We start from the raw sequence: 16915 nt of genomic DNA, 5'->3' as shown, positions 1-16915 counted from the left end.
AGGCAGTGTGGGAGGACCCAAATGAAAGCCTGGAGGTCCGGGACTAGTGGGAAAGAGAGTGCTGGGGGAAAATGATGGAAGAGAGGAAAGATCAGCAGGACCCAGATTATGAAGGGCCATGTCAATCACCTGCTAAATGTTTGGAGAAGGCAGAGGGTGAAAGCAGGGACAGATCTGTGCTTTACAAAAACTGCCTTGATTGCTGCAGCATGAAAGTTAGATTGCTGCACTGAGGGAGAGATGAGAAGCACAGAGACTGGTTAAGAGACAGGCTGTGGCCGGGAGCGGTGGCTCACGCCTGTAATCCCAGCACTTTGGGAGGCCGAGGCGGGTGGATCACGAGGTCAAGAGATCGAGACCATCCTGGTCAACATGTTGAAACCCTGTCTCTACTAAAAATACAAAAAATTAGGTGGGCATGGTGGCGCGTGCCTGTAATCCCAGCTACTCAGGAGACTGAGGCAGGAGAATTGCCTGAACCCAGGAGGCGGAGATTGCGGCGAGCCGAGATCGCGCCATTGCATTCCAGCCTGGGTAACAAGAGTGAAACTCCGTCTCAAAAAAAAAAGAGACAGGCTATGCTTCTCTTGGAGGAAAAGCATTGCCAAGAAGCAATGGGGAGCTTTATTGATCAGGATTAAGGTCTTTACACCTCGGGAGCAAAATCTTGGTAAGCAATGCCCAAACAGCGTGCACTGGCCACATGGCAAAAAGCCTTCTTTTTTCTTGGTGGACAATGCTAACCTAGGGATGAGGACCAAGTTCTAGACCTGTCATGACCTTGCTGTGTGCCCAGAGACACACTCCTCTGAGACTTGTCTTCTCCTCTGGATGAGTCACATGCCTCCAGCTGCCCAGCCAGACAGGAGTTCAAGGGGAAAGATCCAGGGTCACTGTAAAGTGGTGATGCTAGCAAGTAGGATGGCTGACAAGCTGAGGAGGGGGAACAGGATTAGGGTACACATTAGCTCCCCACATCCTTCAGCCTTTGGTTTCCTGTGTCAGCTGCAGAGGCCCCTGCTTGCTGCCTCAGAAGGTCCCCTTTAAAGCTAAACCCAAGAACTCACTTGAACAAGAACCAAAGGATGGCTGGGCCAGACAACTGTATCTAATACAAGATGCCACCAGAAAGTCATCCCATTCAGGCACCTGATCCCCTTCTACCCTCCCCAAGGTTTCTTTTGTTTCAGGACAGCACTCTAGGCTCAGTCTGTGAGAGATGTGCCTCCGGTTCTTCTGTGTGAAGAGAGCATACTTGTCAGAACCTGCTAGCTTCCCCTAGCTGGGAAAGGTTTTCACAACCTTCCTGTTTCATTTTCTATTTCACACAAATAAATGTGTTTTTCCTCCTCTCTCCTTCACTCCACCTCACTGTAATATAAATCAGCTTCCTCTCACCTTCCAGACTAATGCTTGAAGGGGAAGATGAGCCTTGAGCTATCATTTTTTATGGGGTTGTTTACCTGTGCATGTGGACCTCGGGTACAAAACAGGCACATTTCCAGAAAGTGGGGTTCTTTATCTCCCCTCAAGATGGCTTGGAAAGGAGAGGACTGAGCTGAGAAGAGAATTCAGCTTTCCACCAAGAAACTGGCACACCACTAAAAAGCTGTAATGCCTTCACACAGTCTCAAAATATGAAATGATCTTTTCAATATGCATCCAATGTAACCGCTTTGCCAACCTATTGTCACTCTGGATTATTAAAAGAAACAAAATGCCGTGCTCCTGCCCAGAGTGAAATGGGTAGCCATTAGTCTGTGATCTGAAATGAATCTCAATTGAAAAGCAGATTTATTTTTGCTTAATCACTTAGCAACTATTCAATATTTGGGTATATATTCATCAGGGCTGGTGCAAAGCTTGAGAGCCTTCAAAAATTATGGAATCCGCCTGTTTAATTCCCTCCAAGAATATTATCAAAAATGCCAGTCCCTATTAATTCTGCATTGATCAGTTGCAGGGCAAAGATTTCAGTCTTTCCATTACTATTCCTATTGCTGCTAGGCCAGTCCAGGCCACTGTTACCTCTCCTCTGCACTCCTGCCTAGCCTCCTAAGTAGCTGTCAGCGCTGAATCTCACCCTGCTTTTCCAATCTCTAACCTGTTCTCTGGAATGATATTCTTAAAAGTCAAAACTGATTATGTCACTCCCCAGCATCACACCCTTGAATAGCTTTCTTTGCTACCAAATAAATTACAAATCCCTTAAGGCCCTGACAAGGATCTGCACAATCCAGCACCCCTGAGCTCCTTCTCTGTCCTCATCTCTCACCTTGCTCTGCCTCCATTTCTGTATCTTCCTCAACTCTAACCTCTGAGACTTCACACATGCTGATCCTTCTACCTGGAATTTTCCTCCTCTGTCACCTCTTTGTATTATCTCCCAGGTCTGAGTTTAAGTAGCACTTCCTCAGCAAAGCCCACCCTGATTTGCCAGGTGAAGTTCAGATCTCCTGGTATATATTCACAGGGTACCCTGACTTTCTCTCATTTTATAGCTCAGTTATAAATTCTTATTCAATGACCTTTGAACTCAGAGGAAGAGACCAGCTCTATCTAGTTCACTGTTATGTCCTGGATGCACAGCCTAGCACAGTGATGCTATCTAATAAGCATTGCCTGGCTTCACAGGGCTTTGGGGAAATTAAGCAACTACTCTTTTACCATAAATGTGAACTCTGTTGTCTTTGTTCACTCCAGGAGCCACTGGGATCGAAGACCGGCTGCAGGAAGGAGTTCCAGATACAATTGCCGCTCTGCGGGAGGCTGGGATCCAGCTCTGGGTCTTGACTGGAGATAAGCAGGAGACAGCAGTCAACATTGCCCATTCCTGCAGACTGTTAGATCAGACCGACACTGTGTACTCCATCAATACAGAGAATCAGGTAAGGCAATTCTCTGTATCTGCAGATATTAAAGTGCAAAGCAGCCCTCAGCCAAGAGGACACAGGTTTGTAGGTGGGATTTGGGTACACCTGGGAAGCACCCAACCCCCAACAGATCACTGAATCTTGGAGTCTGGAGGACCCTGGAAGTCATCCAGCTCAATATCCTTTATTTTATCCCCACACATGGCTGGCCGGTCTCTTTTACATTACTTCTGGCACTGATTATTAGAGCGTTTAACCTCTCCCAGATTCCACTATGGTCCGGTCTCCCCATTCCCCCACAGATAAGGAAACTGAAGATGACTGGGACTGAGTCACTTGCTCAGGTTTACCCTGCTTGTTTCTCATAAGTAGAACTAAGTCTAGAACTCTGTTCTCCTGCTAAGCTAGTGTGATATACATTCTGCCACACTGTTTGCTTATGGAACCTCATCTGTCAGTTTCTTTCTGTTTAAGACTAACTTACCCACTGAAAAAGTCCCAATTAAATTGAAATTATTCTGAGCTTAAAATTTCAGCATCAATTTATATGTCAAGCTAGTCTGCCACAGAGTAAAAACCTGAAAGGAATAATGCATGAAGCCAGTATGTTTTTATGGCATAAGAAAAAGAAAGAATGAAGCAAAGTTCTAAAAATTGCACGTTTCAACCAGAATAGATTATATGGGTGGCAGGGAGTGAGGTTTGGAGATAAGAATGGGAAAGCTAAAAAGGCATATTCAAAGCTATAACACAATTTTGATTTTAGGGGGAAGTTATCTGTTTTCACAATGCAAATTGCAGAAGGCAAAGTTCCATCACATCTTCTTGGCTGATGAAGGTGGGAAGCGGGCATGGAGATGTGTGCTCCTATCAGAAGGAAGCAGGGATTAGATTCCATGGTGGATATTAACCAGAAGAGCACTGTACTGCAGAGGTGTGGGCATAGGCCCTAGGGCACCTACACCTAGGATACCATGGAGAAAAGAATGGAGAAAAAGGAAGAAGACAGAAAAAGGAAAGGAGAGAGAGAGGACACTGAGCTCTTTAAGTTTTGCCTGAGGCTGATGTAGACCCACAGTAGAATGTTGGGGAGGTTTATATTTCATTTTTATTCCATGAAACAACAATATACACCTCTTTAAAAAAATAAAATAAAAAAAAACCAGTATAGATTGTGAAAACTACCAGAGGACCTTTAAATGAATTGGAAAAATCATTTACTTTCCTGTCAGGTGCACAGATTATTAGATTAAACCTTAATGAATTTTCAAAATGAAAATAAGCTCAGGGAAAACTTGGCTTTAATATTATGCTTAGGAAGAAAAGTAATTTTCAGCTTGCTTGAGTGCTTGATCCCCGTGCCTGCCTGTCCTGCTTGTAATGGAAATTCAGTTTGCAATGATTCTTTCACTCCAGGTAATGCTAGAAGGAGAACATCTGCAAACCAATGAGGCAGTCAGCCAGAGGGAGATTGAGTGGACTGCCATGTGTTCTGCTAAATGCCATGCATTTCTCTAGGAAGCTGAAGATGTGCTCCTTGGTTAAATAGCCAAAGAACAGTCAGCCATACTCCACCTTTAATCCCATCCATGACAATTCCTTCTGTCCAGTATCCTCCAGGATAGTGCCTGAATCCTCAGCCATGCCTACACGCTTCAGTTCACTAAACCTGTAAGATTAGTCTTTTTATCCCTTTACCTGGGATGAAAAAAAAAATATGTTAAGCCAGAAACTGGAGAAATACATTCTAAATCTTAGATTTATTTAAACCTGAGTTTAATGTAGTTACATATTCAGTAAATATTTCCTCCAAGATTTTTAATTTGCCTAATTCACTATGAACCAATTTAGGATTACTGTCTCTTTGCTAGGTATGTTGAAGCACTAAGCAAGTTATGGGACCTACTTAGACCTCAGAATTCCCTTCCCAAAGATGAGAGAATTACTAACTAATCACTGGAAGTGTTCATCAGTCAAGGAATTTTAAAAGAAACTAACATATTAGACAGGAACTAATACTAGCAACCACTATTACTGCTATTGCAACACATTGTTAATAATAATTAACAACATATATTGAAGTTTTAATATGGTTCAAACACCATACTACTTGAACTTCTATTCTCCTCATCTGTAAAACAGATTAAAAATGTTAATTTCACAGATTATTAGTAGGATTAAATAAGATCATAGAAGAAAACTACTTAGTATAGTACCTATGCTAATTATCTATTGCTACATAAAAAATTACCCCAAACCTTAGGAGCTAAAACAACAGACCTTTATTATCTTGTGGTTTCTGTGAATTAGGAGTTCAGGAGCATCTTAGCCGGGCACCCCTAGTTCAAGGTCTCTCTTGAGGTTGCACACAAGCTGTTGGTCAGGGCTGTGGGCTCATCTGAAGGCTCAACAGTGTGGGTGGTTTGGGCATGGGAAGGAGTTCTGCTTCCAAGTTCACCCATGTGACTGTTAGCAGGTGTCAGTTTCTCACTCTGTGGTCCTCTCCACAGGACTGCTACACAACATAGCAGCTGGTTTTCCCCAGGGCTAACCATACAAGGGAAAGTAGGAAAGAGCACCAAATTGAAAGTTACTGTCTTTTTATAACCTAATATGGGAATTAACATCCCATCACTTTTTCCTTCATTAAAATGAAGTCTGTAGATCTAGCCCACATTCAATGAAAGGAGGTTACACAAGGGTATGAATATAAGGAAGTGGAAATCACTAGGAACTATCTTAGAGGCTTCCTACCACAGTATAGGAGGTATACTAAATGTTTAGTGAATGATAATTATTGTATTACTTTAAAAGCTGTAAATAAGTAAATTCAGAGATTTAATTTCAAAGCTTATGTCTCCAATAACTAGCTTTAGTCATACATTGGAGGAATTTATATAACTGGTACCAGGCCTAGCTTCCAAAGGACCACTTTGATCCCTTTCCAAATAAGTGCCTCTGGTATAAGCACACGCTTTGAGAACTGCTTCCTGTGGCCCCTCTGGGCTCTATGCATATTCTATGGCCTGCAACACACAATTTAGCATCTTAAAGGTAGGATCAGAAATAATAAACTATATCTCTGTTCTTTTCAAGATAAATTATGCCAGGGCAGGGTGCTGTGACTCACACCTGTAATCCCAGCACTTTGGAAGCTGAGGCAGGTGGATCACTTGAGGTCAGGAGTTCAAGACCAGCCTGGCCAACATAGTGAAACCCTGTCTCTGCTAAAAATATATAAATTAGCCAGGTGTGGTGGTGCATGCCTGTAATCCCAGTTACTTGGGAGGCTGAGGCACAACAATCACTTGAACCCAGGAGGCAGAGGTTGCAGTGAGCTGAGATTGCACCACTGCACTTCAGCCTGGGTGACAGAGACTCTGTCTCAAAACAAAAAACTTATGCCAGACATTTTCCCAGACAGAAATCTCTAGATCAGTGTTCCCTAGGCCTGTCCCTTCAGAACTGCTTTCACAATTTTTGACAAAATCTGTATATTGTACTGTTTTTTTTACTTAATAATTTAAGTTGACTCACTTTGTATATTATTTTTAGAAGAAACTTTTAGCATGTTAATAAATGAAAAATCATTGTCTTTTGCCATGGATGAAGGAACACTGTAAAACGAAGACCGTGTGAAGAAAACAATGCTATTAAAATTGATAATGCTGTTTTCTACCACAACTATATTAAAAAGTGATGTTCAGAGAAGTTGAACAGATATCAAGAATAAATCTGAGCAAACTTCTGCCGAGATGGCCAAATAGCAACAGCTCTGGTCTGCAGTTCCCAGCAAGAGCACACCAGAAGACAAGTGATCTCAGCATTTCCAACTGAGGTACTAGGTTCATCTCATTGGGACTGATTAAACAGTGGGAACAGCCCAAGGAGGGCAGCCCAAAGCAGGCTGGGGCACTGCCATACCTGGGAGGCACAAGGGGCCAGAGACTCTTGCTCCCAGCCATGGGAAGCCATTAGGGACTTTTCCTGACACTCCAACACTCCAGCTCAGATACTGCACTTTTCCCATGGTCTACACAACCCACGGACCAGGAGATTCCCTTTGGCACCTACAATGCCAGCGCCCGGGGTTTCCAGCACAAAACTGGGTGCCCATTTTAGGCAAGTGGCACCTGAAATGCCAGCAAGACAGAACTGCCTGTTCCCCTGAAAAAGATGGCTGAAGACAGGGAACCAAGCAAGCTGGCTCAGTGGGTCCTACTCGCACACCCCCCACCACCAAAGATAGGCAAGTTAAACTGCACTGGCTTGAAATTCTCACAGCCAGCACAGCAGTCTGAGCTCGACCTGGGATGTTTGAGCTTGGTGGGGGAAGGGGTGCCCGCTTCAACATTGCCTGTGTAAACAAAGCCACTACCTCTGGGAAGCTTACACAACAGCTGGGCAGAGCCCAGCACTGCAACTCAGCAAGGCCTCTGCAGCAGACTGTCAAGTAGATTCCCTTCTCACTGTGCAGGGCATCTCAGAAAAAAAAAGACAGCAGCCCGTCAGGGACTTACAAAGCCCCTACCTTCCTGGGACAGAGCACCCGGGAAAAGGGGCAGTTGTGAGTTTCACTTCAGCAAACTTAGAAATGTCCCTGCCCAACAGTCCTAAAGGGAAAAACAGAGCCCCCAGAACAGTGCTTGAGCTCCGTTAATGGACAGGCTGCCTCCTGAAGTGGCTCCCTGACCCCACATGTATCCCATCTGGGAGACACATCATACAGGAGAGCTCTGGCTGACATCTGGCAGGTACCCTTTTGGGACGAAGCTACCAGAGGAAGCAACAGGCAGCAATCTTTGCTGTTCTGCAGCCGCCATGGGTGATTCCCAGGCAAGCAGTCTGGAGTGGACCTCCAGCAAACTTCAGCAGACTTGCAGCAGAGGGGCCTGACTGTTAAAAGGAAAACAAATAAACAGAAACAAATAGGTTAAACATCAACAGAAAGGACGCCCACTCAGAAACCCCATCAAAAAGTCACCAACTTCAAAAACCAAAGATAGATAAACCCACGAAGATGGGAAGGAACCAGTGCAAATAGGCTGAAATCGCCAAAAGTCAGAACACTTCTTCTCCTCCAAGGGATCACAATCCCTCACCAGCAAGGGAACAAACGGAGAACGAGTTTTGGAGAACGAGATGGAGAATGAGTGTGACGAATTGACAGAAGCAGGCTTCAGAAGGTAGGTAATAACAAACTTCTCTGAGCTAAAGGAGCATGTTCTAATCCAATGAAAGGAAACTAAGAAACTTGAAAAAAGGTTAGATGAAATGCTAACGAGAATAACCAGCATGGAAAAGAATATAAACAACATGATGAAGCTGAAAAACACAGCACGAGAACTCCACGAAGTTTCAATAGCCAAATAGATCAAGCGGAAGAAAGGATATCAGAGATTGAAGATCAGCTCAATGAAATAAAGCAGGAAGGAAAGATTAGAGAAAAAAAGAGCGGAAAGAAATTAACAATGCCTCCAAGAAATATGGGATTACGTGAAAAGACCAAATCTACGTTTGATCAGTGTACCTGAAAGTGATGGGAAGAATGAAACCAAATTGGAAAACACTCTTCAGGATATTATCCAGGAGAACTTTCCCAAACTAGCAAGGTGGGCCAATGTTCAAATACAAGAAATACAGAGAACACCACAAAGATATTTCTTGAGAAGAGCAACCCCAAGGCACATAATTGTCAGATTCACCAAGGTTGAAATGAAGGAAAAAATGCTAAGAGCAGCCAGAAAGAAAGTTTGGGTTACCACAAAGGGAAGCCCATCAGACTCATAGTGGATCTCTTAGCAGAAACCCTGGAAGCCAGAAGAGAGTGGGGGCCAATATTCAACATCCTGAAAGAAAAGAACTTTCAACCTAGAATATCATATCCAGGCAAACTAAGCTTCATAAGTGAAGAAGAAATAAAATCCTTTATGGACAAGTAACTGCTGAGAGATTTCATCACCACCAGGCCTGCCCTACAGGAGCTCCTGAAGGAAGCACTAAACATGGAAAGGAACAACCAGTACCAACCACTGCAAAAACATACCAAACTGTAAAGACCATCGACACTATGAGGAAACTGCATCAACTAACGGGCAAAACAACCAGCTAGCATCAAAATGGCAGGATCAAATTCATACATAATAATATTAACCTTAAATGTAAATGAGCTAAATGCCCCCAAAAATGACACAGACTGCTAAATTGGATAAAAAGTCAAGACCCATCAGTGTGCTGTATTCAGGAAACCCATCTCACATGCAAAGACACACATAGGCTCAAAATAAAGGGATGGAGGAAGATTTGCCAAGTAAATGGAGAGCACAAAAAAAAGCAGGAGTTGTATTCCTAGTCTCTGATAAAACAGGCTTTAAACCAACAAAGATCAAAAGAGACAAAGAAAGACATTACATAATGGTAAAGGGATTAATGCAACAAGAAGAGCTAACTATCCTAAATATATAGGCACCCAATACAGAAGCACCCAGATACATAAAGCAAGTTCTTAATGACCTTCAAAGAGACTTAGACTCCCACACAACAATAGTGGGAGACTTTAACACCCCACTGTCAATACTAGACAGATCAATGAGACAGCAAATTAACAAGGATATCCAGGACTTGAACTCAGATCTGGACCAAGCAGACCTAATAGACATCTACGGAATTCTTCACCCCAAAACCACAAAATATACATTCTTCTCAGTTCCTCATCACACTTATTTCAAAATTGATCACATAATTGGAAGTAAAACACTCCTCAGCTAAAGCAAAAGAATGGAAATTAAACAGTCTCTCAGACCATAGTGCAATCAAATTAGAACTCAGGATTAAGTAACTCACTCAAAACCACACAACTACGTGGAAACTAAACAACCTGCTCCTGAATAACTACTGGATAAATCATGAAATGAAGGCAGCAATAAAGATATTCTTCAAAAGCAATAAGAACAAAGACACAATGTACAAGAATCTCTGGAACACATTTAAAGCAGTGTCTAGAGGGAAATTTATAGCACTAAATGCCCACATGAGAAGTGAGGAAGGATCTAAAGTCTACATCCTAATGTCACAATTAAAAGAACTAGAGGAGCAAAATCAAACAAACTCAAAAGCTAGCAGAAAACAAGAAATAACTAAGATCAGAGCAGAACTAAAGTAGATAGAGACACTAAAAACCCTTCAAAAAATCAATAGATCCAGGAGTTGGGTTTTTGAAAAGATCGGCAAAATAGATAGGCTACTAGCCAGACTAATTAAAAAGAAAAGAGAGAAGATTCAAATATACTCAATAAAAAATGATAAAGGGAGTATCACCACCTATCCCACAGAAATACAAACTACCATCAGAGATTACTACAAACACCCCATGCAGATAAACAAGTAAATCTAGAAGAAATGGATAAATTCCTGGACACGTACACCGTCCCAAGACTAAACCAGGAAGAAGTTGAAACCCTGAATAGACCAATAACAAGGTCTGAAGTTAAGGCAGCAATTAATAGCCTACCAACCAATAAAAGTCCAGGACCAGATGGGTTCACAGCTGAATTCTACCAGAGGTACAAAAGGAACTGATACCATTCCTTCTGAAACTATTCCAAACAATACCAAAAGAGGGAATCCTCCCTAACTCATTTTATGAGACCAACATCATCCTGATACCAAAACCTGGCAGAGATGCAACTAAAAAAGAAAATTTCAGGCCAATATCCATGATCAATATTGATGCAAAAATATTCAATAAAATACTGTCAAACCACATCCAACAGCACATCAAAAAGCTTATCCATCACGATCAGGTCAGGTTCATCTCAGGGATGCAAGGCTGGTTTAACATCCACAAATCTATAAACGTAATCCATCACATAAACAGAACCAAAGATAAAAACTACACAATTATCTCAATAGATGCAGAGAGGGCCTTCGACAAAATTCAACAGCCCTTTATGCTAAAAACTCTCAATAAACTAGGCATCGATGGATCATATCTCAAAATAATAAGAGCTATTTGTGACAAACCCACAGCCAATATCATACTGAATATGCAAAAACTGGAATCATTCCCTTTGAAAACTGGCACAAGACAAGAATGCCCTTTCTCACCACTCCTATTCAACATAGAATTGGAAGTTCTCGCTAGGGCCATCAGGCAAGAGAAAGAAGTAAAAGATATTTGAATAGGAAGAGAGGGCATCAAATTGTCCCTGTTTGCAGATGACATTATTGTATATTTAGAAAATCCCATTGTCTCAGCCCAAAATCTCCTTAAGCTGATAAACAACTTCAGCAAAGTCTCTGGATATAAAATCAATGTGCAAAAATCACAAGCATTCATATACACCAATAATAGACAAAGAGCCAAATCATGAGTGAACTCCTAGTCACAATTGCTACAAAGAGAATAAAATACCTTCGAATACAATTAACAAGGGACGTGAAGGAGCGCTTCAAGGAGAAGTACAAACCACTGCTGCAAAGGAAATAAGAACACAAACAGATGGAAAAACATCCCATTATCATGTTTAGGAAGAATCAATATCGTGAAAATGGCCATGCTCCCCAAAGTAATTTGTACATTCAATGCTATCCCCATCAAGCTACCAAGGACTTTCTTCACAAAATTGGAAAAAAACACCCTAAACTTCATATGGAACCAAAAAAGAGCCCTCATAGCCAAGATAATCCTAAGCAAAAAAAAAAAAAAAAAAAAAAAAAAAAAAAAAAAAAAACCAAGCTGGAGGCATCACACTACCTGACTTCAAACTATATTACAAGGCTACAGTAATCGAAACAGCATGGTACTGGTACCAAAACAGAGATATAGACCAGCAGAACAGACAGAGGCCTCAGAAAGAACACCACACAACTACAACCATCTGATCTTTGACAAACCTGACAAAAACAAGCAATGGGGAAAGAATTCTTTGTTTAATAAACGGTATTGGGAAAACTGTCTAGCCATATGCAGAAAGCTGAAACTGGATCTCTTCCTTGCACCTTATACAAAAATTAACTCTAGATGGATTAAAAATTTAAACATGAGACCTGACACCAGAAAAACCCTAGAGGAAAACCTAGGCAAAACCATTCAGGGCATACGCATGGGCAAGGACTTCATGACTAAAACACCAAAAGCAATGGCAACAAAAGCCAAAATAGACAAATGGGACCTAATTAAACTCCAGAGCTTCTGCACAGCAAAAGAAACTATCAATAGAGTGAACATGCAATGAACAGAATAGGAAAAAAATTTGCAATCTACCCATCTGACAAAGAGCTACTATCCAGAATCTACAGAGAACGTAAACAAATTTACAAGAAAAAAGCAACCCCATTAAAAAGTGGTGAAGGATAGCAACAGACACTTTTCAAAAGAAGACATTTATGCAGCCAACAAACATATGAAAAAAAGCTCATCATCACTGGTCATTAGAGAAATGCAAATCAAAACCACATTGAGATATCACCTCAAACCAATTAGAATGGTGATCATTAAAAAATCAGGAGACAACAGATGCTGAAGAGGATATGGAGAAACAGGAACCCTTTTACACTGTTGGTGAGAGTGTAAATTAGTTCAACCATTGTGGAAGACAATGTGGTGATTCCTCAAGGATCTAGAAACAGAAATACCATTTGACTCAGCAATCCCATTACTGAGTATATATCCAAAGGATTATAAATCATTCTACTGTAAAGACACATGCACACGTATGTTTATTACAGCACTGTTTACAATAGCAAAGACTTGGAACCAACACAAAATGCCCATCAATGATAGACGGAATAAAGAAAATGTGGCACATATACACCATGGAATACTATGCAGCCATAAAAAGGATGAGTTTATGTCCTTTGCAGGAACATGGATGAATCTGGAAACCATCATTCTCAGCAAACTAACACAAGAACAGAAAAGCAAACACCACATATTCTCACTCATAAGTGGGTGTTGAACAATAAGAACACACAGAGACAGGGAGGGGAACATCACACACCAGGGCCTTGGGGGTGTGGGGTTAGGGGACGAACAGCAGTGGGTGGGGGGATTGGGGAGGGATAGCATTAGGAGAAATACCTAATGTAGATGATGGTGCAATGGAGGCAGCAAACCACCACCATGGCACGTGTATACCTATGTAACAAACCTGCTCCATCTGCACATGTACCCTAGAACTTAAAGTGTAATTTAAAAAAAAAAAAAAAAGAAATTTGAGTCAAAATATGACTTTCTTTGATATAATAAAAAGTAATGGAAGAAAAAATTGTTAAAAGGAAATATTTTCTCACTATATTTCAAGGCAAACACTAGCAAAAAAATGTTTATTTCAATCAATAAGACTTTCATAACCATAGTTCAAACCAGTATGATCAATGCTTCATGCCACAGTTCTTAGCACCCTTCATGGAACACAACAATGGATTCCCAGACAGAATTAGGAAGCCACAGTTTAAGTAGTAATAATCCTGACTCCACTACTAAGTTTGGATGATCTTGGGTGAGTTACTAAAGATCTCATTTCAATCTTCTCATCTCTAAACTATGATCACTAGTACACACCCTGTCTACCACACAGGAATGTTCTGAGGAACAAAAAGGAACTTAAGTTCCTTTTGTTTAAGTATGGAGAAATAGCACCATACCAACATGACTTATTGTCATTATTTACCATCATATTAGTAGTATTTATTATGCCATCCTTCTATCTGTCTCCATCTTGCTGAGCTATTTTTATTCCCATTCATAAGCAGTGTCTTCCATTTTGGCTGTTAATTTGGTTCCAAATTAATATTGTTTTGGTATTATGTCAAATACTGCAGAGAAATGTAAAACTTGGAGAATAACCTGTAAGTAATCTCTATAGTAGTAGAGTTTTATGACTATCTTACTAAAGAATAAAGTGAAATTGTCAACATGCATTTCCAAGTTTGCTTACAAATACTGTATTATCGTTACTCTTTATAGGAGACCTGTGAATCCATCCTCAATTATGCACTGGAAGAGCTAAAGCAATTTCACGAACTACAGAAGCCAGACCGCAAGCTCTTTGGGTTCCGCTTACCTTCCAAGACACCATCTATCACCTCAGAAGCTGTGGTTCCAGAAGCTGGATTGGTCATTGACGGGAAGACATTGAATGCCATTTTCCAGGGAAAGCTGGAGAAGAAGTTTCTGGAATTGACCCAGTATTGTCGGTCTGTACTGTGCTGCCGCTCCACACCACTCCAGAAGAGTATGATAGTCAAGCTGGTGCGAGACAAGTTGCGCGTCATGACCCTTTCCATAGGTACCCATCATGCTGAGATACGGGTGGCACCTTGGCAGGGAAGATCTGATGAGAGGCTGGATCGGGGTGGGAGGTCAGGTCTCAAAGTCAGGATGCTTAGGCTGTGAGTCATCGTCTTAGAGGGAGAGAGTTCAAAATGACAATCAAGATGCAGCAGCTGGGGGATGAAATGGGACCGTGCAACCAAGTTCTTGGGACTAGAAAGTTAGCTAAAGAACAATCAGGACTTAGATGAAGGTCAAAACCAACAGAGACCTTGAATTCAGTACATCCAGGTAGCTCAAGAAATGTTGCCATCAATGATATATACTCAGACTATCTTAATTCTGGGATGCAGATCATTTTCCCTTTAATACTTTATACATGGCACAACATCACATATTTAAGGATTTGATATTATTCTGAGTGTTGATGGCTGGTGGAGAGATTTTAAAGACTGGTACTGTCTTATGTTTAATTTTGTGTGTTTATTCCTAAATATGAGGTCAGCACAAAGCGTATCACCGAAAGATGCTAGCATTGGTTGATGAAGAATTTTTCAGAGGGGGCTAAACTTTAATCATGTTAGGACAGAGAAATTAAAACTGCACTTACTTAACATTTTTCAGGAACAACCAAATCCAGTTTAAAGGAATCTTCATGATCCTCTGTTACCTTCAGCCACATCTCTTGTTGTGGCCACCTTTCCCTCTCCAACATTTGCCTTTCCACGTTCCAACAAATGAAACTGTTTACCATTCTCCATGGACCTTGTCCTCTCTCATTTCTGGGACTTTGCACAAGTTATTTCGTCTGTAAAACACTTCTTCCAATCCCACCTAACTTTCCTTTCCTCTGGGGGTTCCCACAGCACCCAGTATTCATAGCTCACTGTCATACCTTCTGTGATGGCCTCAGTAGACCATGAGTTCCTTGAGTAGAAAAATCATGTCAGCCTAATTCACTGTTGGATCCCATGCCCAGCACATACCAAGCACATAGTAAATATTGCATCCACTTAGGGACATTCTTACAGATGGTGCCAGCCTCTCCTCCTCCTACACAGGCATGGGAAAAGATTTTCTTTCCTGACAGTTCAAATAGGAACCCTATTAAACGTGATGGTTTTGTTCTTGGTCTTCAGGTAAGAACAGTAGAGAATAATAACAAGAGTGGGACAGAAAGAAAGCAGAGGGCAAACCTTTAGCAAAGACATCCTACTTTTATGCCCGGAATCGTCCTCTTCAGAAATTCAGACACACATAAGGCAGTAGCCCAAGAATGATTCTCTGAGGTCACACATTGGCTTCACTCCCACAGCAACAGAAAAAAAGCCAGTGTGGCAAGAAATAGCATGGTTTCACACCTCTAATTCTCCTGGTTCACTAACAGAAGAGGTTAAAGCTTGGATTTGTTCTGCCATGGGGATGGTTAAAATTATGCATTGCTATGCAATCAAGAAGAAATATTATTATTTTAGAATATAGGCTACTTATGGCAAAATTTTTAAGACCAATAAATGTATCATCAGATAACTAGGAGAAGAATCATTCTCTCCCTCCCATTCCATATTCTATACCATAATAATATAAATTTAATTGTGGCTTATTCTGAGAAACTACTAGAAAACAGGGAGGGCCAGGGAAAGAATCAAGTTCAGCATAGTCTACAACAAGAGTTGGCAAACTATGGCCTGCAGGCTAAATCCAGCCCATGGCATGTTTTTGTATGGATACTAAGAATGATTTATTTTTCAGTGTAAAATTTATAAAAGACTAATAGCCTTTCAGCAAGAACAATTGTTCAATCTTGCTTCTTGGCTCACAAAGCCTGAAATAGTTACCACCTTACCCTTTACAGAAAAAGTTTGCTGAATTTCCGTCTAAAAGATAAAGCACTGGGGAGAGTTCAGCTTCTGGGGAAAGCCTTAACGTATAGAGCTATCTTTGGCTACTTAAATTTAATTAAATCAAATTCACCAGCAAAATTTGTAGTCACATGTGGCTACTGATTTCTGTATTGGACAGTGCAGATATAGAACATTTCTCTCATCACAGAAAGATCTTGAACAGTCCTGGTATAGAAGAGGACTGTGTGTGTATATGTGGGTGTGTGTGGGCGGGGGGGGGTGTGTGTGTTTCTATGCCTTACCTCCGGTTTTATGAAACAACTCAGTTCGTTGAATGGGAACTCAGTGTGATTATATTTCAAAAACACAAGTCAATCTCATTTTTGTACACTGAGAAACAAAACAATGTCATCCCTCTCCTTGGAAACCACTGACAATCTGATGATTTCACTGTCCAAACTGTCCAGTTGTCTTGATATGGTCAGTATTTCAAGTTTGACTGAGGGAAGTGCATTGGCCCTGGAATCTGAAGGATCGAGTTCCATTTCTCCTGGGTCCTTTCTCTAGCTGGATTACCCTTGCCAAGTCTCTAAGTTGCTCAAATTCTCCATTTGGTTATCGATAAAGTTTATTATAACATTTATGAGGGCAGTTTCTGGGGGCATAATGCCCAAGTCTCTTGATTACCATCCTATCCCCAATACCTAACGTTGTGCCTAGAAAAAAGACACTTAGTAAGTCCATATTTGTTGAATGGTAAAGAAAAAGGTAGGATTTCTTGTCTAAAGAAGAAAAGATGTCTCTCAAGCTAAGTACTACAGCAATGACTTTCTATATAACTATTCAGAGTAATGTTAAAAAGGATTCAATTATACATAACTGGGGACACTTGAGAGCTACCTCATTGTCACTGAGTAGTTGGA

The 16915-nt window shown here is 41.1% G+C and overlaps 1 protein-coding gene across 2 annotated transcripts in view; it reads left to right on the top strand.

Moving 5' to 3' along the window:
* The window catches only part of ATP10B (ATPase phospholipid transporting 10B (putative)), a 295336-nt gene that overhangs the window by 245440 nt on the left and 32981 nt on the right, over positions 1-16915 (top strand). For both annotated transcript variants that reach the window (XM_064376502.1, XM_064376503.1), the window contains 2 exons: positions 2704-2888; positions 13843-14164. In XM_064376502.1, the coding sequence (XP_064232572.1) occupies positions 2704-2888; positions 13843-14164 (507 nt within the window). The remainder of the gene's footprint in view (positions 1-2703; positions 2889-13842; positions 14165-16915) is intronic.

This window comes from Aotus nancymaae, unplaced genomic scaffold (assembly GCF_030222135.1).
Source record: "Aotus nancymaae isolate 86718 unplaced genomic scaffold, 86718_ANA_hifiasm-v0.15.2.pri h1tg000015l_0, whole genome shotgun sequence".
Lineage (NCBI taxonomy): Eukaryota > Metazoa > Chordata > Mammalia > Primates > Aotidae > Aotus > Aotus nancymaae.
Note: the sequence above shows the minus strand (reverse complement) of the source record. Positions and strands in the feature narration are given on the sequence as shown.